Here is a 20,235-nt window from a genome sequence, read left to right on the forward strand (position 1 = left end):
AATTGGCATTTTGGGTAAAAATTTGGCTGGACTCTTGTGAAGAAACATTCTTCCATCCAGCTATTCAGGAGTATTTTTAAATTGGCATTTTGGTTAAAAATTTGGGTGGACTCTTGTGATGAACATTCTTCCATCCAGCTCTTCAGGAGCAGCCACGCTGAAGATCCTGCTCAGAAATTTCCCCTAAATCCAGAAGATGAGCTGTGTGTTGTGGGAATGGGAAGCCTTGTAAAGAAAATCCACAAGTGTATTTAAAGGCCTTCATGTTACTCGGTCCCAGACTTTAAATCCTACTCTTATTCCCAGTTACTGAGACAAGAATAGCTCTCTGGAGTTATATTTAACATTCCCTTGAAGGAACATCCAGAGTGGGCTTTATCCAGAGCCAAAGCAAACAGCTAATGCAGGGTTATCAGCTATTAATGGCACTGGAGCCCAAACAAGCCCCAGATCTTACCCAAAGGTTGGAGCTTTCCTCTCCTGCTCTGCTCCCTGGAGTGAGTTATGAAGAGATCCATTTGCTCCCTTGCAGGATTTAGGATTTGAAGGCATTATCCAGCATTTCACCTTTCAGGAAGTGCCCTGTGCCTGGGGTGCTTTGGCACTCAGGGAGGATCCTCCACCTTGCCTTGGCACCAAGAATTTCACTTTGCCTCCAAAGGCAGCTTTGCTGAAGGCTTTGGGCTTCAGGCTGGTGGTTGAGGGATTAAATATTCATCCTGGAAGTTCTGCTTCCTACCTCTGGTTCTTTGATGGGAGCCTAGGAGCTGCCAACAATCCATAACCCTGGGAAGGGAGGAGTGCCAGGAACAGCTTTGGACTGCTGCCTCTTGATGATGCTCATTTTGGTATCACTGAAGGCTTTGTGGGTCTCAGCTGCCAGTTTGGAACCTCGGGATGCGTGGCCAGGCCACAGGAGATGAGTTCTGCTGATATTTCAATGTGAGGAGGGCATGGAACTGTTGGAGCAAGTCCTGAGATTGCTGAGGGGACAGGAGCAGCTTCCCTCTGGAGCCAGGCTGGGAGAGCTGGGGCTCTGAGAAGGGTGTGGGGAGACCTCCCAGCTCCTTCCAGGGCATGAAGGAGCTGGAGAGGGACCCTGCAACAGGGACTGGAGTGCCAGGACACAGGGAATGGCTTCAGACTGCCAGAGGGGAAATTCAGGTTCTATAGACAGAATAAACTCTTCCCTGTGAGCGTGGAGAGGCCCCAGCACAGGGAAGCTGTGGCTGCCCTGGATCCCTGGAAGTGTCCAAGGCCAGGCTGGATGGGGCTTGGAGCAGCCTGGGACATGGGAGGTGTTTGGGACAGCCCAAAGGGGGTGGAAGGAGGTGATTTTAAGGTCCTTTCCAACCCAAACCACTCTGGGGCTCTATTCCTGAGCAGAGCTCAGTGTGTGTTTTAGTCTTGCCTACTCTTTGAACTGCACAAGGGCTTAAAACAGAGTTAGAAGCTCTACAAAGGTGAGCTCTGAGCAAAAAGCTTCCCCAGCCCTGCTGGAAACTTTGCTTTTTGTGCCGCTTGGAATGAACACACACCCCCTTTGGAAAGGGAGATACATCTGGAGACAGCTTAAAAAACAAAATCAGTGTAACACTTCTTGCTGTGTGTTTGTATCCTGCTGGATGGTTTCTGGAAAGCTGGAGCAGGCACAATCCTTGGCTGTGTTATCCCTTTTTAAGGAAGGTTTTTTTTGGGTTTTTTTTCCTTTTTCCATGGCCACATATTGTAGAAGTAAACACTTCTAAACATTTCACAGTGTGGATTTTAAACAGTTGTTGTAGGGATTGGCTGGGTTCTTGTATCCCTCCTTAGATTCAGGGGCAGAGACTGCATGCTTTTTTCCATGCTTCTTATCTCTGAAATCAGCTTAATTCCTTGGGCAGGGATATGGAAGATCCCAAAAAATAGTGCTTTTGGGCATGAGTTTCTACAAATAATTTGGATTTTGGCAGCAGTGATGACCCAGCTGAAAAAGGTGCCCCCGGTTGTAGTAGCTTTGAGTAGGGTTCATTGTATGAGTAAGTAAGAAGTTCTCCTCTCCCAGGACCCTGTGTTTTTACTTCTGTAAACTTGAACTCTCTCTGTCTGTTTGGTCAAGTTCCTGTGGGTGTTTCCCTCCTAAATATGGAGATTTAGGTTATTAGTAGTATTTGTTAATTCCTGATGGGGGAAACACCAGAAAAAAATATTCCTTCCTCCCTTTAGAATTGGCACGTTGAAAAGTTTTGCTCAAAGTTGAGATGGAAACAGCTAAATGGTCTTGCTTCTTTTTGTCACTCCAAAGTGTGTTTTTTCTTTCCCTTTTTTGCAGGCATCTTTCTGCCTGTCCAACCAGTGCATTGCTTCTCATTTTCCTTACTGATAGTTTCAAATGGTTTTGCTTCAAAGCTGTGGTGTTAAACACCCTAAAATTTAGAACCATGCCACTAATCTTTAAATTGAACTCTCAATTTCTTCTAATTTTCCTGACCCACCTCTGTTTAACCAGCTCTTGCCAGCAGCAGATTCCCTGGAGGGTGGTTCCTGGGTAGCTCCCCTTGACCCTCAGGTTCCAGCAGGCTCCAAACTGGAGCTGCACCAGTACTGGCTGTGGTGGGAGGGCTTTGGTTTCTGGAAGCATCCTTGGAGGGGTCTGTCAGAGGCCTTTCCATCTGCTCCTAAATTTTTCCCTTAAAAGCCAGCAAGTGGCTTTTTCCACATAGAGATGAGCCCTTTTGGGGTGAAAAACCACTTTGTGTTCCAATATTTAGTGTACATGCCAGAAGGTACAAACCCAGCGTGGGGAATGTGTTGCTCTGAGGGAAGAGCCTGGGATGAGCATTCCTTGTGTTCCTTGGAAAATGGGAATTCCTGTCAGGATAGCAACAGCCTGTGCTGCAGGGTTTGGCTATTTCACTGCAGCCATTGCAAAGCATCCCAGAAAGGACTGGGCTGGAAGAGACCGTAAATCCCACCCAGTGCCACCCCTGCCATGGCAGGGACACCTTCCACTGTCCCAGGCTGCTCCAGCCCCAGTGTCCAGCCTGGCCTTGGGCACTGCCAGGGATCCAGGGGCAGCCCCAGCTGCTCTGGGCACCCTGTGCCAGGGCCTGCCCACCCTGCCAGGGAACAATTCCTCATTCCCAATGTCCCATCCAGCCCTGCCCTCTGGCAGTGGGAGCCATTCCCTGTGTTCTGTCCCTCCATCCCTTGTCCCCCGTCCCTCTCCAGCTCTCCTGGAGCCCCTTTAGGCCCTGGCAGGGGCTCTGAGCTCTCCCTGGAGCCTTCTCCTCTCCAGGTGAGCAGCCCCAGCTGTGCCAGCCTTTCCTCCCAGCAGAGCTGCTCCATCCCTCTGCCCATCCTGGTGCCTGCCCTGGGCTCTCTGCAGCAGCTCCAGGTCCCTCCTGTGCTGGCCCCAGGGCTGGGGCAGCTCTGCAGGTGGGGTCTCACCTGAGCACAGGGGCAGAATCCCCCTCTCTTAAGCTCCTCACCCTGCTGGGGATGCATCTCAGAGGTTTTATCTCCCATCTGTTACAAACCAGTATTTTTATTTATCTCCTGCCTTTGAGCCACTGGATGTTCATAGCAGGATTTGAATTTCAGCGTTTTATGGCCTCTGCAAACCTTTAACACAGGGCTTTCCACAGCTCAGCATGGCTTCTATGCATAGCCCAGCCAGTTTTTGCTGGGACAATAACCTAAATTTCTTTGGCTTGTTGGGGATGCTGGTGGCTGGCTCTGGTTGGGCTGGGGGAGCAGAGCACCCCAGTACAGCACTGGGAGGGGTGGATGGACACTGGGAGGGATGGATGGACACCCCCCCTGTGTGCTTTGCTCCTAAGAGACAGCACAAGCAGGTTTTTATGCATTAAGTGTATTTGTAGGCAACCTGTTAAGGTTCTTTTTGCATGACTTCTGCAAATTCGAATGCAATTAGCTTCTTCCTCCTGTTGCCTTATTAATTACTGTGATGGACCTAAAGTGATTTGGGACAGGATGTATCACAGAGGATTGTGCCCTCTTTTTAAACTCTTCATCAAGTCTCCAGCACATTTGGTCATTAATCTTGCAGGAAAACAGGGATGGCTTGGTGCCAGGCTTGCTCTGGAGAGGAAAGATGGCAATAACTGCTTTTTACTCTGAGTGACCCTCTGAAGGCAGGGACATCCACTCCAGTGCTAAGTAAATATTCATGGAAATTCTCCTCCTTCAGACAAACTCATTTAGAAACAGTCCTGCTGCCTTACAAATATTGTAGGTTATTTTGTTTGTGCCTTGTTCCTATTAGAAACCTGAACCAGAAAGCACAGAAGAAATGCTGTTGGAAAATAAGAGGTAATGGAACAGCTGTATCTTGTTTAAAGCACTTAGTTGCCGTGGCAGGAGTGTGATTTTTAACCATTTAAAATACTTTGTATTCTGTATTCTACTGGGTAGATTCCTGTATTCACATGTGTGGGATAGCTGCTGTTTTGAAATAATGGTGATGATTAAGGAATGGCGTGGTTTGGAGAAGCATTTGTTATTTGAAGAATTTATTATAAATTTTTATTTGAATAATTGGGAACTAGGAGTTGATTCATGTGTTTCTGGGCTGGTGACAAGGTGGGGATTGGGCACAGGCTGGACTTGATGGTCTGGCAGGGCTTTTCCCACCTGGGATTGGACATAAGAATAAACACAATTAAAAAAAAGCCTGTTTATTTGAAATTGGTCCTGTGAATTACAGGGAAAGAAAAGATAATAATAATAATAATAAAATAACGTGGAAGTTGCTGAAAGCCTGGCATGTGTGAGTGTGTGGGACTGGCAAGTCACAGTGCATGAATAATTTTTCTGAATTATTAAGAGTGATGAAGATTCCCTCACAGAGAACAATAGAGGAGCTCTGCTTGTAGCTCTGACGTTGTATTTTTAGGACCAACTCATTTTCAAGTGTGTCAAACTCTGCTTTTTTTTTTTTGTTACTCTGTTCTAAAAGACGGATGGAATATTTCCTGCTGGAAGGGTTTGGAGCTCCCAAACACTGCAGGGTGGTTTGGTCTGTGGTGGGAAGGGCGGAAGGAGATGATTTTTAAGGTTTTTTCCAACCCAAAGCATTCTGGGGTTTTATGGAATACTCTCATAAATAAGCAGCTGCCTTGCAAGGTGGTTTTGCTCCTCCAGCCAGCCCTGTTTAAGGGCAGCTGGAGCTGCTTTTCTCACAGGCTTTGTAGTCCAAGTCTCATCTTAACCAATTATCCCTACTAATAAAGCCTATTTTGCTCACATTCAAGCATGACTGAGTTATTATTCAGCCCTTTCCTTGTGGGTATTTAATTTTAGGATGCTCAGATGTGGCAGAGATGAAGCTGTGTTTCATTGATGGCCCAGCCAACGTGTTTTCCTTTATGATGATGTATTTTGTGGGGTGGTTAAAAGGGTTTGGATGACCTGGGGGGGCTCTGAGCTTGCTGTGATGTTCCTGTGTTGAGGACAGAGACTGAATCAGGTGGTTCAGATGTTCTCTTACACATCTGAGGTAAATATTATGATTAATATAATATTGATAATATTATTAAGCTCTTGAATTTCCTAAATTTTGTCACATTGGGTCTGTTTTGCTGCTTCTCCCCCAGCTAGAATCATAAAGGTTGGAAAAAAACCTTTAAGCTCATTGAGTCCAGCTGAGTTTTTCCTGTTCCTTTGCTGTTGTTTGGACCAAATTTCCCAAGTCCTCCTCAAATCCTTTCCCATGTTCAATTCCAACAAGGAGAGCTTTGTTTTGTGCTGAAGGTTTCTACGTCCAGAGGGAAGTTTGACTTGGGCCAGGAATTCCCCACTGTCTTTTTGGGTCTTGTGACTTTTGCAGCAACTCCACTTAAAATCCTAACTCTATCAAGGAGAAATGAAACAAACTTGGAGCCTTGGAATGAAATAAAAGCCTGGGATGGGAATGCAGGTTGACATGATGAACACAAAAGCTTTCATTAGGCTTTCTCTGGTGGCCAGTTGGGCACCACCAATAAGGAGCTGGTGGTGAGGAGGATTTGGGGTGGCTGACAGAAGAGCAGTCAGGAGCAGGGAGAGCATCCTCTGGCAAATGGAGGAAATGGGGCTGTGCAGTGCCTGCTCAGCCTTACAAATCCCCAGCTTTGCTGAAAGGAAGGCATGGCCCAGGGGCAGCTTTACCTGGGGCTCCTTATTTGCACACAGGGATGGCTGTGAGGGCCGATTCCAACTCTCAGGAGTGGTTTTGTGGTGCCCTGAGCCCACCTTGTCCTTGGCAGCCTGGTCCTGTGCCCTCCTGCCCTTCAGCAGGGTCACTTCTGGTGGCCTCTGGTGTCCAGTGTTGAAATAACCTCCAAACTATCAAAGGAATAAAAAGAATCTTGAACGCTGCCGAGCTGGCAGTGTGGTGGGTGGGACCCTGAGCAAGGCTGGGCTGGTTTGGTGTCAGAGTGAGCTCTTTTTGGATTTACAAGTGGGGTAACTGGGAGGTGTTTTAAAAAAAACCTTTTATTCTGTTTCCAGTCTTAGGAGAAGGGTGAGCCAATACAGATGTTATAATTCACGTCATTACAATCAAAGCCAACCATTTTTCAATTATAATACACTATAAGTGTGTATAATCATAATACACTATAATACATTTTTCACAGTTCTGTTTCTCCAAAGTATCCAGTCTTTTTTGCAAGGCCATCCTTTGGAACTTGTTCCTAGTTCCATTTCTCTCTCCACAATGTCTGTCCTGTTCCAGGGCATTTCTAAGTCAGCATTTCTTATCTCAAGGTTTACACACAGGTGCACACACTGTATGAGTGAGTCTTCAATCAGGCTTTGAGAATTCTCTACAAATCCATTTCCCACAGTTTGGATCTCCCCAGGTCCCACTTTGGCTCTTTTTTAAGAAGATAGGACCCATTAAAATGTTTTTCTTTGAAAACTTGGCTTCACATTCACCTTTCCAACAGTTAAATCCCTCCTGGCTGCTCGGGCTCTGCAGGGAACAGTTCAGGCCCCAGGGTGAGGAGTGAGGGGCTGAGGAGCTGCTGTCCAGCCTGGAGGTGTTTTAGGAGCTTTAGTTTTGGTCTAGGTCAGGATTTAACATTCTCAGTTGTCCACCTGCACAAGTGGATTTGGGGATTTTGTGCCAAATGCCTCCTGTAGTGATTATACTATAAATACTCAGAGAATCCGAGCAGTGTCACCCTTTGGTGTGCTCCAGTTTGTATAATTAATAGAAAATATAATAAACCAAGTAATAAATCTGTTAGCTTCTTGTTTGTGCTTCCTTTCAGTTTTGTGTATGGAAGATATTCCAAGGGCTGTGTTACTGTAGATGTGAAAATTGTAGCTAAAAGAGGATTTTGCAACTCCACAAAATCTATTTTTATTGCAATGCTGGACATGTCTAAAGCTTACTTACAACAAATAATAACAAGTTCACATCTCTGTAATTATTTTTCTTTGAGTTCTCTGCACATTTTTAGGGAAAACACTGATTTTTTAAATAAATTTATTTATTCCCCAGGTCCAAGGAGCTAATAAAGGAAGCAATCCTTGACAATGACTTCATGAAGAACCTGGAATTGTCCCAGATCCAGGAGATTGTGGATTGTATGTACCCTGTGGAGTATGGCAAGGACAGCTGCATCATCAAGGAGGGAGATGTGGGTTCCCTGGTCTACGTCATGGAAGGTAGGGTTGGGAAAAATCTTATTTATTCCTTTTTTTTTTTAACACTTGGACACAAAATCTTTCGTGGGAAAAATGGTTTCAGAGAAAGAGGTTGTCTAAATATGGTTGCTAAAAAATTATGTGGACTGCTTTACTGCTTTTGGCTGGAAAATTCTGCCTGGATTTGTGTGCCTGCCTGGCTAAAGAAAGGAGGTGAAAGATGTTAACCCTGCACTGGAATAAACCTCCCCTAAGCAGAGCTGCTGTACTTGGAGGTGATGGTTTGCTGGATAAATGAGGATTTTAACAGAAGGAATGGAGATGGGAAGGGGTTGTAGAGTAGGGAGAAGGTGCTCAAAGCCTCCTCCCAGGAGGAAATTTGGGCATTCATTTTTTTTTAGCCATTTTTTTGATGGATAAATGAAGATTTTAATAGAAGGAATGGAGATGGGAAGTGGCTGTGGAGCAGGGAGAAGGTGGAAATGTTGGTACAGCACACAGGGCTCTCCACAGTAGCTGTGCTTGGGAGGATGGAAAATGGTGTTGGTGCATCCTGGGCATCTGCTTGGTCCCAGGATGTGCTGGGGTTTCTCATTCAGCTTTGTAAAAATCTTCTAGCAGATGTTGCCAATGCTTTGCCTTTCCAAAATCCCAGCTCCTTGTGCTTGGTGTTGTCTGATTTCCAGGTTGGCTCGCTCTCCACGTGTCAAACTGAGCATATTTTGTGTATATTTGTGCTTTTTACTGTTAAGGAAGTGCATGTCAGAGCTGTCAGAGTTACTGAGCTGGATCAAACCTTGTGTGCATCCAGAGTGGCTGATCCTGAATTCTCAGGGAAATATCCCTGTTTTCCTTCCTGCTGTGATTTGGTACCACAATAGATAAGAGCTTATCAAATTCTTCTTGCTCCTCACCAGAACTATCTGGTGGACTCAAACATTTTGGCCAGATAACACCTTTTCACTTGCTCATCTATATTTTAATATCTTCAATTGTTCTTTTAAACAAAAATCTTTCCAAGGCAGTAAGCCATCCTTTAAACAAGATTTCCTGCCAAATTCCTCATGCTGTATAGTTGCAAATACTCCTCACTGCTTTCCCAAAACAACTTGAAACTTCTGTCCTTTTAAGGTTAAGTCCTTTCTCAAGGCACACGTTTAATTCCTCTGCTTTTTCATAGTTTTGAATTTTGCACATTGAAATGGTTTTCCTGTGAATTAGGTGTTTCCATCCCCAGGTTTAAGGTTTGCATGGAAAGATTTAAGGTTTGCATGGAAAGATTTAAGGTTTGCATGGAAAGATTTAAGGTTTTCAGTCCTCTGAATACAGAGACTACTTTGAGGTGCACGATCTGTTTTGTTGATGATAAAAAAGTGCTTTAAAATCATCCTTGAATGGTATTTTCTTCCTAGTGGAAATGTGGAGGATTTGCCCTGTGCAGTTTTGTGCTCACTTCCCAAATTCCTCCCACACCAGAGGGTTGCTCATGGGATTTTTGCTGCCTGGCTGCTTTTGGGATGTTGTGTTCAATGCTGTCCCTTGGAAAAAAAAAAAACAAAAACAAACCTAAGAACAGGACATGTTGGAATCTGGGTGTATTTATCTCCTGCTCAGCCTCTTCCCACTCCCTGGAGAGGATTTTGGGGGGATTTAGGGGCAGAACTGTTTCCAGCATGGTTTGGGGTATTGAGCACTGCTTGGTACTCAGATCACCCTTTACTGCTGGTAGATTTTATCATATTTATGGCCATTATTTAGCCTTGTGGTGATGAATGTGCAACAGATGTGTGTCAAAACAAACAAAACAAAAAATTTGTATTTTTTGGCACTTGAGGTTTTCCATGTTCTCCTGGCAGCCCTGTGTGTGTGAGGGCACGACTTGGCTCTTCCCTTGGCTTTGTAACTTAATTTAAGAGTATTTAGATAGCTCCCTAAATATGCATAATGCCTAGCAAACCCAATTATGGAGAGTTTATAGTCTGTGTTTGGACATAATGCAATGAGTGATGATGAAGTCATGGAAATGGGAGAGGACATTATCAAATAGGTTATGAGAGCTCATTTTGGTTCATCATTCTGTGTCCTCTCAATTATTAACACAATCAACCCAAATAAAAACTCTGTTCTTTGCAAAATTCTACTGGAGAGACCCATCTCTGAGTGTTACTGAGGGGTGTTTTCTGAAAAATGAGATAAATTCTGTCCTCCTTCCCTTAATTCCTTTTCCCTTCCTTACTTGGGCTCTTGCTGTTCTTTGAGCTGGTAGTGACAAAAACCAGAGCTTTGAGTCAGGAGCTGAAGCTGGAATTTCTCAGCAAGCAGAATCCTGAATTTAGAGCTTCTTTGCTTTTAATAGGTCTAATAAGCTTTTTAAAAATTTATTTTTTAAATTTGTTATTGTATTCTGGAGTGACTTTAGCCACAGTCTGTGTCTTGCTGGCCAAATTCCCACCTTTAGGGGTAGGAGGGCTCCTGGTTCAGGCTTTCAGGTGCTGGCCCCACCACATCCTATTCTTTAAAACATTTTATTTCTCTGGCTTCACCCTGCCTGTGCTGTTCCTTCAGCCCTCTGAGAACACCCCTTGATTCCCTTTTGTTCAAAAAGTAGCAAGAAGCCCCCTCAACTTTTCCTTATTAACTGAAATGGGTCAAGAGATGCCCTAAACCTTGAGCAACACCAAAAAATTTCCCTTACAGCTGTGCTTTGAAGATGGGAGTGAATTTATTTGTGATGTGACAAGTCCCCATCAGGGGCTGAAATTGCTGGCAGCATTAAATATCCCTGCTGTGCCCACCTCCAGCAGGAATATTCCCCCAGGCTGTGAGACTGGGAACAAAAAAAGGGGCATCAGTGATGCTCTGCCTTTAACTGCTCCACACTGGAACTCTCAGCTCTGCAGGGAAAACAATTGTGAGAGAAAAATAATTTTATTTATTGGATATATTCCCTTTCCTGGGAGAAAGTTTGCTGCTCTGAGAGGGGTTCAAATGGAGAGTTCTCAGAGCCAAAAAAAGTTCTTGTAAATTGACCATAAAGGAGTCTGCTACCTCCTTTTTTTTTTATCTTTAAGTGGAAAAAAAAACCCTAAACATTTCCCTGGATGTGTTTATAAAAAGACTGGATGTGGCACTGGGTGCCATGGTTTAACTGAGGTGCAAGTGCTGGGTTGGACTCCGTGATCTTCAAGTTCTCTTGCAACCCAGTGATTGTGTGAATTCTGTGAATTTTCCAAGTGATACTTTTGCAGCTTTGCATTTGCTGACTTTGCAACATTCCTAACATTTTGCTGAAAGCCCTTAAAAACCTGGCAGGCTGAGGAGGTGTTTTCAGAGAGCTCCACCTCAGATCTGGGCTGTGCTGACAGGCTGGGGCTGTGCGTGGGTGCTGCCTCACACTGATGAGGATAAATGGGAAATCTCACCTCCGACCCTAAATGTTTCCTCTGGCTGAGCCACCCAGCTGCAGGCTGTCAGGTTGGATTAGGGCAGGAAGATCCTGTGCAGAAATCAGGTGGCAAGGTCCAGGTTTGAGGCTCTCCTGTGAATAAACAGCTATTTTTAGAATAGAATAGATTATTTTAGGTTTTTTAGAAATTTTAGTCATAGGTGTGAAGAGTCCCCTCCCTTTAGGGTTGGTGCCGTTCCCATGAAAAACATAAGAAATAATTCAGTGACACAGGGGGAAAGGGGAATTCCTTGGATTAACTCTTTTGTGGCTCATGGTTTTGTAGGCTGTCAGGTTGGATTAGGGCAGGAAGATCCTGTGCAGAAATCAGGTGGCAAGGTCCAGGTTTGAGGCTCTCTTGTGAATAAACAGCTATTTTTATAAAAAAAAATTAGAATAGAATAGAGGTTTTTTTAGGTTTTTTAGAAATTTTAGTCATAGGTGTGAAGAGTCCCCTCCCTTTAGGGTTGGTGCCAGTCCCATGAAGCATGGATAATTCAGTGACACAGGGGAAAGGGGAATTCCTTGGATGAACTCTTTTGTGGCTCATGGTCTGTGGGTGCTGCACCTGAATTCTGAGGCTGCAGCTCTGCACACACCTGGAGAACCTGAGGGAAGAAAAATCCTCTGTGTGCTCCTGCTCCTACAGTCATGGAGAGGGAAGAAGCAGCTTTTTGAGACCCAGCCCCTGTTTTAGTACTTTTTCCTCTCCTCTTAAATTTCCTTTTATTTGTGTCTTCAGTTGTAGAGATTTCCCTTTTATTTTTAAAGGTGACTTTGTCTCTTGCTTCCTTCTTGGTAGCTCCCCCAAAGGAAGGATCTGCCTGAGATTTCCCATGGGAATGTGGGTTTCTGGGAGTCTTGGGAAAGCAGTGTGTTCCTAGAAACTGTGGGATCTGCTGGGACACGGAGCTGGCTGTTGATAAGGGAACACAAACAAGGTCTGTGTGGCTGTTTGAAATACAGAGACAAATGGGAGTCCTTCCATGGGGTGAAATGCTCCTCTGGGAGGCTCTGGGGTTTTTCCTGTTGAATCCAAAGCAAAGCAGGAACATGGATGTTGTCTCTGTTCCCCCAGGCATCAGCTCAGTGCCTGCACAGCCTCAGCCCCAAGGATTCATGCTCAGTGTGTTGGCACTGACACTTCTCACTCCCCACCTCTCCCTTTTCCCATCTGGGCAGTTCCCTGCTTTCCCCCCAGGGTCACTGCAGGCTCTGGGGAGTCATCCCTTTGTCACACCTTTGTGTCACCTCCCTGTGACCCTTCTTTCCTCCTTTTTTATGGATCTCATTGAACAGGACTAATTCCCTTGCAGGGTCTCGTGAGTCAGATCCTCCTCCTCTCAGGGAAAGGGCTTGGTGGAACTGATACTTAAAAATGAGCAAATTGTGGAGAACAGGGACTTGTTTTGGATTTAAGGAGCATAAATGATCTGAAGGATGGAGCAGCTCTGCTGGGAGAGCTGGAATTGTTCAGCCTGGAGAAGGAAGGCTCCAGGGAGAGCTCAGAGCCCCTTCCAGGGCCTAAATGGCTCTCCTTGCCAGGGCCAGGAGAGCTGGAGAGGGACTGGGGACAAGGGATGGAAGGACAGGACACAGGGAATGGCTCCCAGCGCCAGAGGGCAGGGCTGGATGGGATATTGGGAATTAGGAATTGTTCCCTGGCAGGATGGGCAGGCCCTGGCACAGGTTTGGCTGAACTCTGTGTGTGGTGTTCTGGGTCACTGTCATGCTCGGGGATCACACCTGGAGAGATGGAGCTGAGCCCCTGCTGGTGGGATTTTTCACAGTATGGTTTGTCCTGTGTGCCCAAATACCTTACTAGGCTTCCTCTGGGAAATCCCTTCCTTTCTAGTCTAGGAGCAGGCAGATTTGAGTGCTTTTCCCAAGTATATTCCTGATAACATTGCTAATTCCCACCTCCCCACATCTCCCAGGGGCTCTGTGGAAGGTGGTAACAGCATCCATTGCAGTCAGGGCTCTTCCAACACAATCGAGGCTGTTCTGCTTTCAGGACTTGTTCTGCCTCTCAGAGCAGCTGTTTTGGGCCCTACCTGAGCCTCTGAACCTCCTCTGGGAGGGTCTGGATCTGCTGTCCCAACCAAATGTCCAAGACAAGTGCTGGCTTTGGAGACTGGGGAGGGTTCACTCAGTGTCCAGAGGAGCTCGGTGTCTGGGTTTAAAAAGACAGGTGTCTGCTGAGGAAGGCAGGAGCCTGCCTTGAAATGGAAAATGTAAACTCCCTCCCTCCAAATTATTATAATTTTGAAATTAAGGGGCTCTCAGGCAAAGATATGGGAATGGGAATAACAGTTCTTTACTAGAAAAATAAAATAAAATAGTACAAAAAAGAAAACAAACCAATGACAGAGTCATCATAGGCCCTGTCCCCCTGTGTGCCAGGGTGGGGGCACAGCCCCATCCCATGGGGGCTCAGCCCTCCTGCAGTGCCAGCTGTGGCTCTGCTGCAGCAGGGATCCTGCACAAGGGGGGAGTTTTCCTCTGCAGCTCCAGGGCTGCTGGAGATGGGCCTGGGCTCCCTCTGGCAATGCAGGGCAGCAGAAAGCTGCTCCTCTGGGAATGCACTGGGCAAAGGCTGCTGGGGCTGTCCCAAACCTCAGATTGGATCCAGGTAGGAATGCTTGGCTCCTCCCTTGGGCAGAGCATCTCCCCATGGGATGATGGAATTGGATCAGCCATGCAGGGACACTCACTGGCCATGGACAGGAGATAATAATTAATGGCCCAGGAACAGAAGATAATTAATAATTATTAGCTGATTAACAGCAGAGATCTTATGGAGGTAGGATTGGTTGTGGAAGAGATAAAGAAAACTGCCCAGTGAACAGAAGAGAACTGCCCCACCTCTGATAGATGGAAATAGAATCCACACTCCCCTTTCCAACCTCAGACACTCAGTGTGGCAAGGAATCAATTAGAAATTATGGCAACATGGAAATTTCTGCACAGCCTGCCAATAAGTCATTGCTCTCCAAGGAACCTGCCTTTCCCAGGACTTCCCAAGAGGTTTGGGAAAATGTCCTGTGGCAGCAGCTTCTTCTTGCTCTCCTTCTCTTCTTTGCTTTGTTTCATGCTTTCATCTGCTTTTGTACTGTTCATTTTTGTTTCCTTCATCCTGGTATTGCAGGGTTGGGAAGGAGTCAGATCAGGGTTTTTTCCTCTGCAGGCTTCATGGCTTTCCTGCCTCTTGGAGAAATTGGGTTGTCCTGCCATACCCAGGGCAATGGAATGCAAATCTTCCACTGTTATCAGCTCATTATTTTAATTTTACGGTGTCTTCATAATTAACTCTTCCAAGAGTATTATTTACCCATATTAGTGATGGGGAATTAAACATTTCTTGTACTTATTTCATGAAATGTTCATGAGATGAAATGGGATATGAAAGGATGATTTGGCTTGTGACAGATGTGGTTTGATCTTCTGGATAGAGCAGTTATTTTTAAAGCTGCACAACTAAACCTTAGCATTTAAAATGCAATCAGAAATAATGGTGAAGTCATCCCTTCTCAGCAAGGAAAACCTAATCTTTGGTTAACTAAGCCAATATTTGATAGGGTGGAAACGAAAATGGGATCCAAGCTGGGACTGATGACTTCAGACTTCCCAAATTTGTGAAGGTGTTGCCAGACCGGCAGAGGAGAGGAGGGACTGGAGGGTGTTTGATGATTTATACAGATACAAATCCCCCAAAGAGCAAAGTCTAGTGTCTCTGTCCTCAGCCCTGCTGCCAACACAAATTCCTGTTGGAATTGGATGAGAGGGGCCCGCTGGCAGGTTCTTCTGCAGGGCTGTAGAAGTTTGAGTGTGGAGCTGCCCTGAGAATTCCTTTCATTTCTCCAGTGAATGCCTGGCTTTCTTTGGGATCTGCTCCTATCCACAGTGATTTACTCCTCTTGCCATTCCTCTGATCGTTACCTGAGCCTCTCTGAGTCTTTCTGCAGTGTGGTACTGACACAAAACTGGGGCAGCCTTGGCAAAAGCTGAAAGAATTCATTGCTGGGGAGGAGAACTCGGAGTTTATCAAACAGATAAATCATTCTGTAAATGCTTTCCTACAACCTGCTTCATCCCCAGGCAGCCAGATATCCATCTATCCCTCTCCAGGGAAAACAAGGGATAGGTGTAACCTCTTCCAAAGCAGTTCCCACTGGATAATAAATGTAATTATAATGGATTTTTCCCTCACATAAGCTCATAGCTGATGTGCCATTTATTTTTGTACTGCTCAGCAGTTGTTTGAAGGCTGCTTTGTGGTGAAGGGGGTTTTATTTACTAAAGAAATTGGGGAGATAAAGTCTCATTCATTTTATTAATAATAGCAGCTGGAAAGGGAGGCACAAATGTCTTTCTTGTCCCCCCTGCTGTTCCATGACTCCCTTTTGTTGTGGCTCCCACATGTGAAATGTGAAATAAAAGGACTTTTCAGCCCAGCAGTGAACATGGGGGAGCCTGGAGTCTGACTTTTGGCTGTGCCCCTTCAACCCCAGGGCTCTGTAACTCAGGCTGTGTGTACAGATAGAAAAATTCCAGTGTTAGAATCCAAACTATCATTAAAGGACCAGTAAAAGGAAGGCTCATGTTGGGTGGGCTCCACTGGCTTTGGATTCCTTGTTTGCTTGGAAAACTCATCCACAAAAATAATCAGACCATGGGAGCTCATGGCCCTTTGTTCCTGCTCTTGGTTGTGGGGAGAGAGCTCAAAATCACCAATTTTGGGAAGGGGAAGGAGAGAGAGGCTGGGTCAGAATTGTGCAAACACAGAATAGCCTGAGCTGGAAGGGATCCCATGAGGATCAGCTCCTGCTTCTTCTGGGATCCTGCAGGGTTTCCTGGAGGAGCTCATCCCAAAGAGCTGCTGAGTAGTGAGTTCATCACTGCTCTTCCAGGCAGGAATGGGTGAAAGGGGGGAAATCATTCTTCCTGGTCCCAGAGAGCTTTTCCATGTTCCTTGAATCTCTCCTTAAAAGTTTAAGGAGAGATGTTCACCTTGGTTGAACATCTCTTCACCCCAGGGGAAGCTCATGAGAACATTTCCTGCATTTTTTTCTCCACTGAGGTTTCTTCTCCTTTTTTTTGGTGGGAAAAACCTCCCATGGATTTCTGTATTTTGGATTTTTGGCCAAGGCTTTGACAGAGACAGGTGTGAGAATAAATCCAAACAAAAGGATAAAACTGGGAGGGAAGGTGGGGGGAGATGTTTGCATTGCATTATTTGGCAAAGTTTTCTGATTTTTGCCTGTGCTCTGATGTGCAGGGGTCCTGATCTGCAACTTCTTTGCAGCCCTGGCAGATGGGTTTGGGGGAAAAATGAGAATTCTGCTCTCAGGAAACAAATCAAAATGTCAGATCAATGTTTGCACTGTATTTATCTAAAATAATGGAAATTACAGTGTATCCCAGCAGCTGCTGCTCCTCGCACATCCAGGCACAGATGATAATTAAATGCAATCAGGACACGTTGCATTTAAGATGGAAAAACTAATAAAAATAAGATGTTTGCAATCCTTGTGCTAAATATTTTCATAGCCTCTCGGTTCTGACTGCAAAAGCTATTTTGTGGAGCTACCAGAACATGAAATAACAGTGGGTGAGCTTTCTCCTATTCTAAATAGCAGCAGCAGGCAGGATTTGAGATGCTGCAGATCTGGAAAAGCAATAATCCTGGGCTGGTTCTGCAGCCCCATCCTTCCAGAGGAGCTCCACAAGGGACTCTTTATCACTGCTGAAACTCTGTAAACTCTTATCTTGGACTAGGAGGTAACTTGAAGTCATTTTCTGCCTGGATTGTGAGGCTTTTTTTTTTTTTTTTATTTTTACTGGTAGTGATGTATAACTTCACAGGCTTCCTAAAGTTAATTGTATTTTTTGTTGCTTGTTCTCCTGCTCCCAGCTCTTTCTTCTCATTAATTTTTGGGGGGATGGAGAGGTCCAGGATCTTTTGTTTATGAAATCTGTATATGAATCTGTATATATTTCATGTATATGAAATCTGACTGAAATGAGGGTTTGGTTTTTTTTCCCCCAGAGTTTTCAGCCCAGAACACTGTGTTCTTTTGGCCTGTTCTCCTGTGACAGTTAATTCCCTCAGAAAAGGGAAGTCCAGTTGTAATGTGGATTAAAGATGTGCAGTGGGGAGTGAGGAACTGCCATGGCAAAGCCCTTTAGGATCATGGGACAAGTCAGGGTGGAAGGGACATCTGATGCCACATCCCTGCTCCAGCAGGGTCATCCCAGGGCACCTGGCACAGGATTGCGTCCACTGAAAATAGTGAATAACTCAGGAATTTACTGCAGGAGTCCCTGCAAAAAATGTTCCTAAGGATTATGGACCATTTGTGCTCCTAAACCTGTAACCCATGGCAGGGGGTGGAACAAGGTGAGCTTCAAAGTTCCTCCCAACCCAAAGTTTAGGATTTATTTGGCAGAAGTAAGATGGAGAACTGACATCACTGCTGAAATTTAAGTTTTCCAGTGATCCCTGGAGGTTTGTAGTAACCTATGGGGTAAAAGTTCCACGGTGGCTGAGGAAAATCTCCAAGTGTCAGGTCCCAGGATTGACCAGTTGGCTCTAAAAAACTCTATGTGGCCTGAAATGAGAACCAGCTCCAGAGATCTCCATTTAGCACTGTGCTCCTGTGTTCAAATTTGGACTGAAAAAACCCATGGAAGATCTTTTTTTTTTTTTTTTTTAAGCAAGGAATGTTTTTGTTCCTCGTTGGTACAAGATAAGAGAAGGAGATGTCCTTGGGAATGTTCATCTGGAGGGAACAAGTGGACCTGCTGCATGATGAATGAAAAGAAAGGAAGTGCATTTTCTGCTTTCCACCAGCAGCCTCTGCTTATTATCATTTGTCAGCTCTCTCCAGGACATTGCTTTCCTTCTTGGAAAAACCAGGCCTTTTTCACAGACCCCACTTGGCTGAGCATATTTAACACTGCAGAACATATTTAACACTGCAGAACTTACTTTGGTCATCATTGCTGCTGGGAGGATCATTTATATCCTGCTCTTGTGCTCTGTGGACTGGAACAAAAAGCATTTGGGTTTCCTCAGGAGCTTTGGGTGGTAGATGGGAAGATCAAGGGGATGGGGAGCGCTGAGAAGTCCCAGCAGCTTCTTGTGCTGCTTTGCCTTTTAAATATTAATGTTAATCTCAGTTTTCTGTCTTACTCAGGCAAAATAAATCCTAGATGCCAGAATGGTTTGGGCTGGGAGGGACCTTAAGGAACATCTCATTCCCTGCCATGGGCAGGGACACCTTCCACTGTCCCAGGTTGCTCCAACCTGCCCTTGAACACTTCCAGGGAAGCCTCTGATTTAGCTGAGAAAAAAAAACAGGGCTGGAGTTCTTTATCCCTTTTCCTGCTCCCCAGATTTGCTTCCCAGTTCTGCAGCTGGATGATTTCCATGTGTTAGCATTCCAAGCCAGGTCCTTGGGTGACACAAACCAGCACAGCCCCATCTGTCACCGAGCTGCTGTCTCCATGCTCTGTTTAATGTTGTTATTTAGCAGAGGAGGATGAGCAGTAAGTGAAACCTTTCCTTCGTGCCCTGGCCTCAAACAAGGCAGGCTGAAAAAGAGACTGAGAGCTGGGGCCAAAGCAGAACATAAAATCTCTCAGTAAATGAAAGCTGATGGGAGGCAATGGAGTGTGGAATGGGATATGGATTTTGGGACTTCCACAGAAGACTGTTCAGTGCAGATTGGGCCAAGGCAGCAAGGAGTGTGGGAAGGGAGCTCAAAGGGACACCTTCCACTGTCCCAGGCTGCTCCCAGCCCCAGAGTCCAGCCTGGCCTTGGGCACTGCCAGGGATGCCAGGGGCAGCCCCAGCTGCTCTGAGCACCCTGTGCCAGGGCCTGCCCACCCTGCCAGGGAACAATTCCTCATTCCCAATGTCCCATCCAGCCCTGTCCCTCTGGCACTGGGAAGCCATTCCCTGTGTCCTGTCACCCCATCCCTTGTACAGAGTCTCTCTCCATGTTTCCTGTGGCTCCTTCAGGCCCTGCAAGGCCCCAGTTTGGTGACCCCAGAGCTTCTCCTCTCCAGGTGAGCAGCCCCAGCTGTGCCAGCCTTTCCTCCCAGCAGAGCTGCTCCATCCCTCTGCCCATCCTGGTGCCTGCCCTGGGCTCTCTCCAGCAGCTCCAGGTCCCTCCTGTGCTGGGCCCCATGGAAAGGATAAATCCCATTCCTTAGGGTTACTGATGTCTGAACAGGTTAAGGCTTAAAAACTCCCTCTGGGCTTTTGTTCCCCCTGAGTAGGTGATGAAAATGATCTGTTTCCTAATACAGTTTTAATTTTCTGAACCCTACGAGTCAGAATTGGCACTCAGGAGGCGTTTCCAGAGCTGTGCATTGTGCTGCAGCACACAGCAAAAAGAGGTGCTGGAGATTTATTTCCCTGTCTGGAGATGAGTTATAAGTACATTCACCACATTATGCAGATCAGCTGTCAGACTGTGGGATATGTGCATCAGGAATGGCTCTGATGCCAGAATAGAAATCAGGGAGTATTCACTCCAATATTACAAATTAGTGATTTTAAGAGCTCCATAAGGAGTGGAAAGAATAAGGGTTTTTAAAAGCTCAGAATAAACAAGTTAATGCAGTGACAGTGCTGTGGGAGTGGTGAGCATCAGTTTTAGGGTTTCTCAGAGTCCTGTCAGCCTGATTTGGTTTGTCCTGTGTTTATTCAGGATGTTATTCCCCATAATGGGGAGGTCCTGACACAGGTTGCCAGAGAAGTTGTGGGTTCCCAATCCCTGGAAGTTTCCAAGGCCAGCCTGGACAAGGCTTTAAAGCTCCTCCAGTTCCTCCCCCTGCCGTGGGCAGAGGCAGCTTCCACCAGAGCAGGTTCCTCTGTGTTGTGGAGAAGGGGAAGAGGGTATGAGAACGTGCCAGGGTGAGGGGGTTTCCACCTCATTCCATCTGGGAATTAGGAGTCACCAGCAGACCCAAGCAGGCAACAAATCCTAAGAGCAAAAAATGCCTTTTTTTTTGTTTTTTTGTTTTTTTTTTTTTTTCCAGTGGTGAAAGACAGGATACACATTTGACATAAACAATTCCTTAGGAAATGTAGACAGTTTTACATTTCAAGTACGATTCCCTTCCTAAGGGAATGTGTA

At 45.7% G+C, this 20,235-nt stretch overlaps 1 protein-coding gene across 3 annotated transcripts in view; it reads left to right on the forward strand.

The window, feature by feature from the left end:
- Window positions 1–20,235, forward strand: part of PRKG1 (protein kinase cGMP-dependent 1) — a 412,591-nt gene that overhangs the window by 85,316 nt on the left and 307,040 nt on the right. For 2 of the 3 annotated variants that reach the window (XM_036404675.1, XM_036404673.2), the window contains exon 2: window positions 7,496–7,662. The exons of the other annotated variant lie outside the window; for it this stretch is intronic. In XM_036404675.1, the coding sequence (XP_036260568.1) occupies window positions 7,496–7,662 (167 nt within the window). The remainder of the gene's footprint in view (window positions 1–7,495; window positions 7,663–20,235) is intronic. 3 annotated transcript variants of the gene reach the window in all.

Source organism: Molothrus ater, chromosome 8, assembly GCF_012460135.2.
Source record: "Molothrus ater isolate BHLD 08-10-18 breed brown headed cowbird chromosome 8, BPBGC_Mater_1.1, whole genome shotgun sequence".
Lineage (NCBI taxonomy): Eukaryota > Metazoa > Chordata > Aves > Passeriformes > Icteridae > Molothrus > Molothrus ater.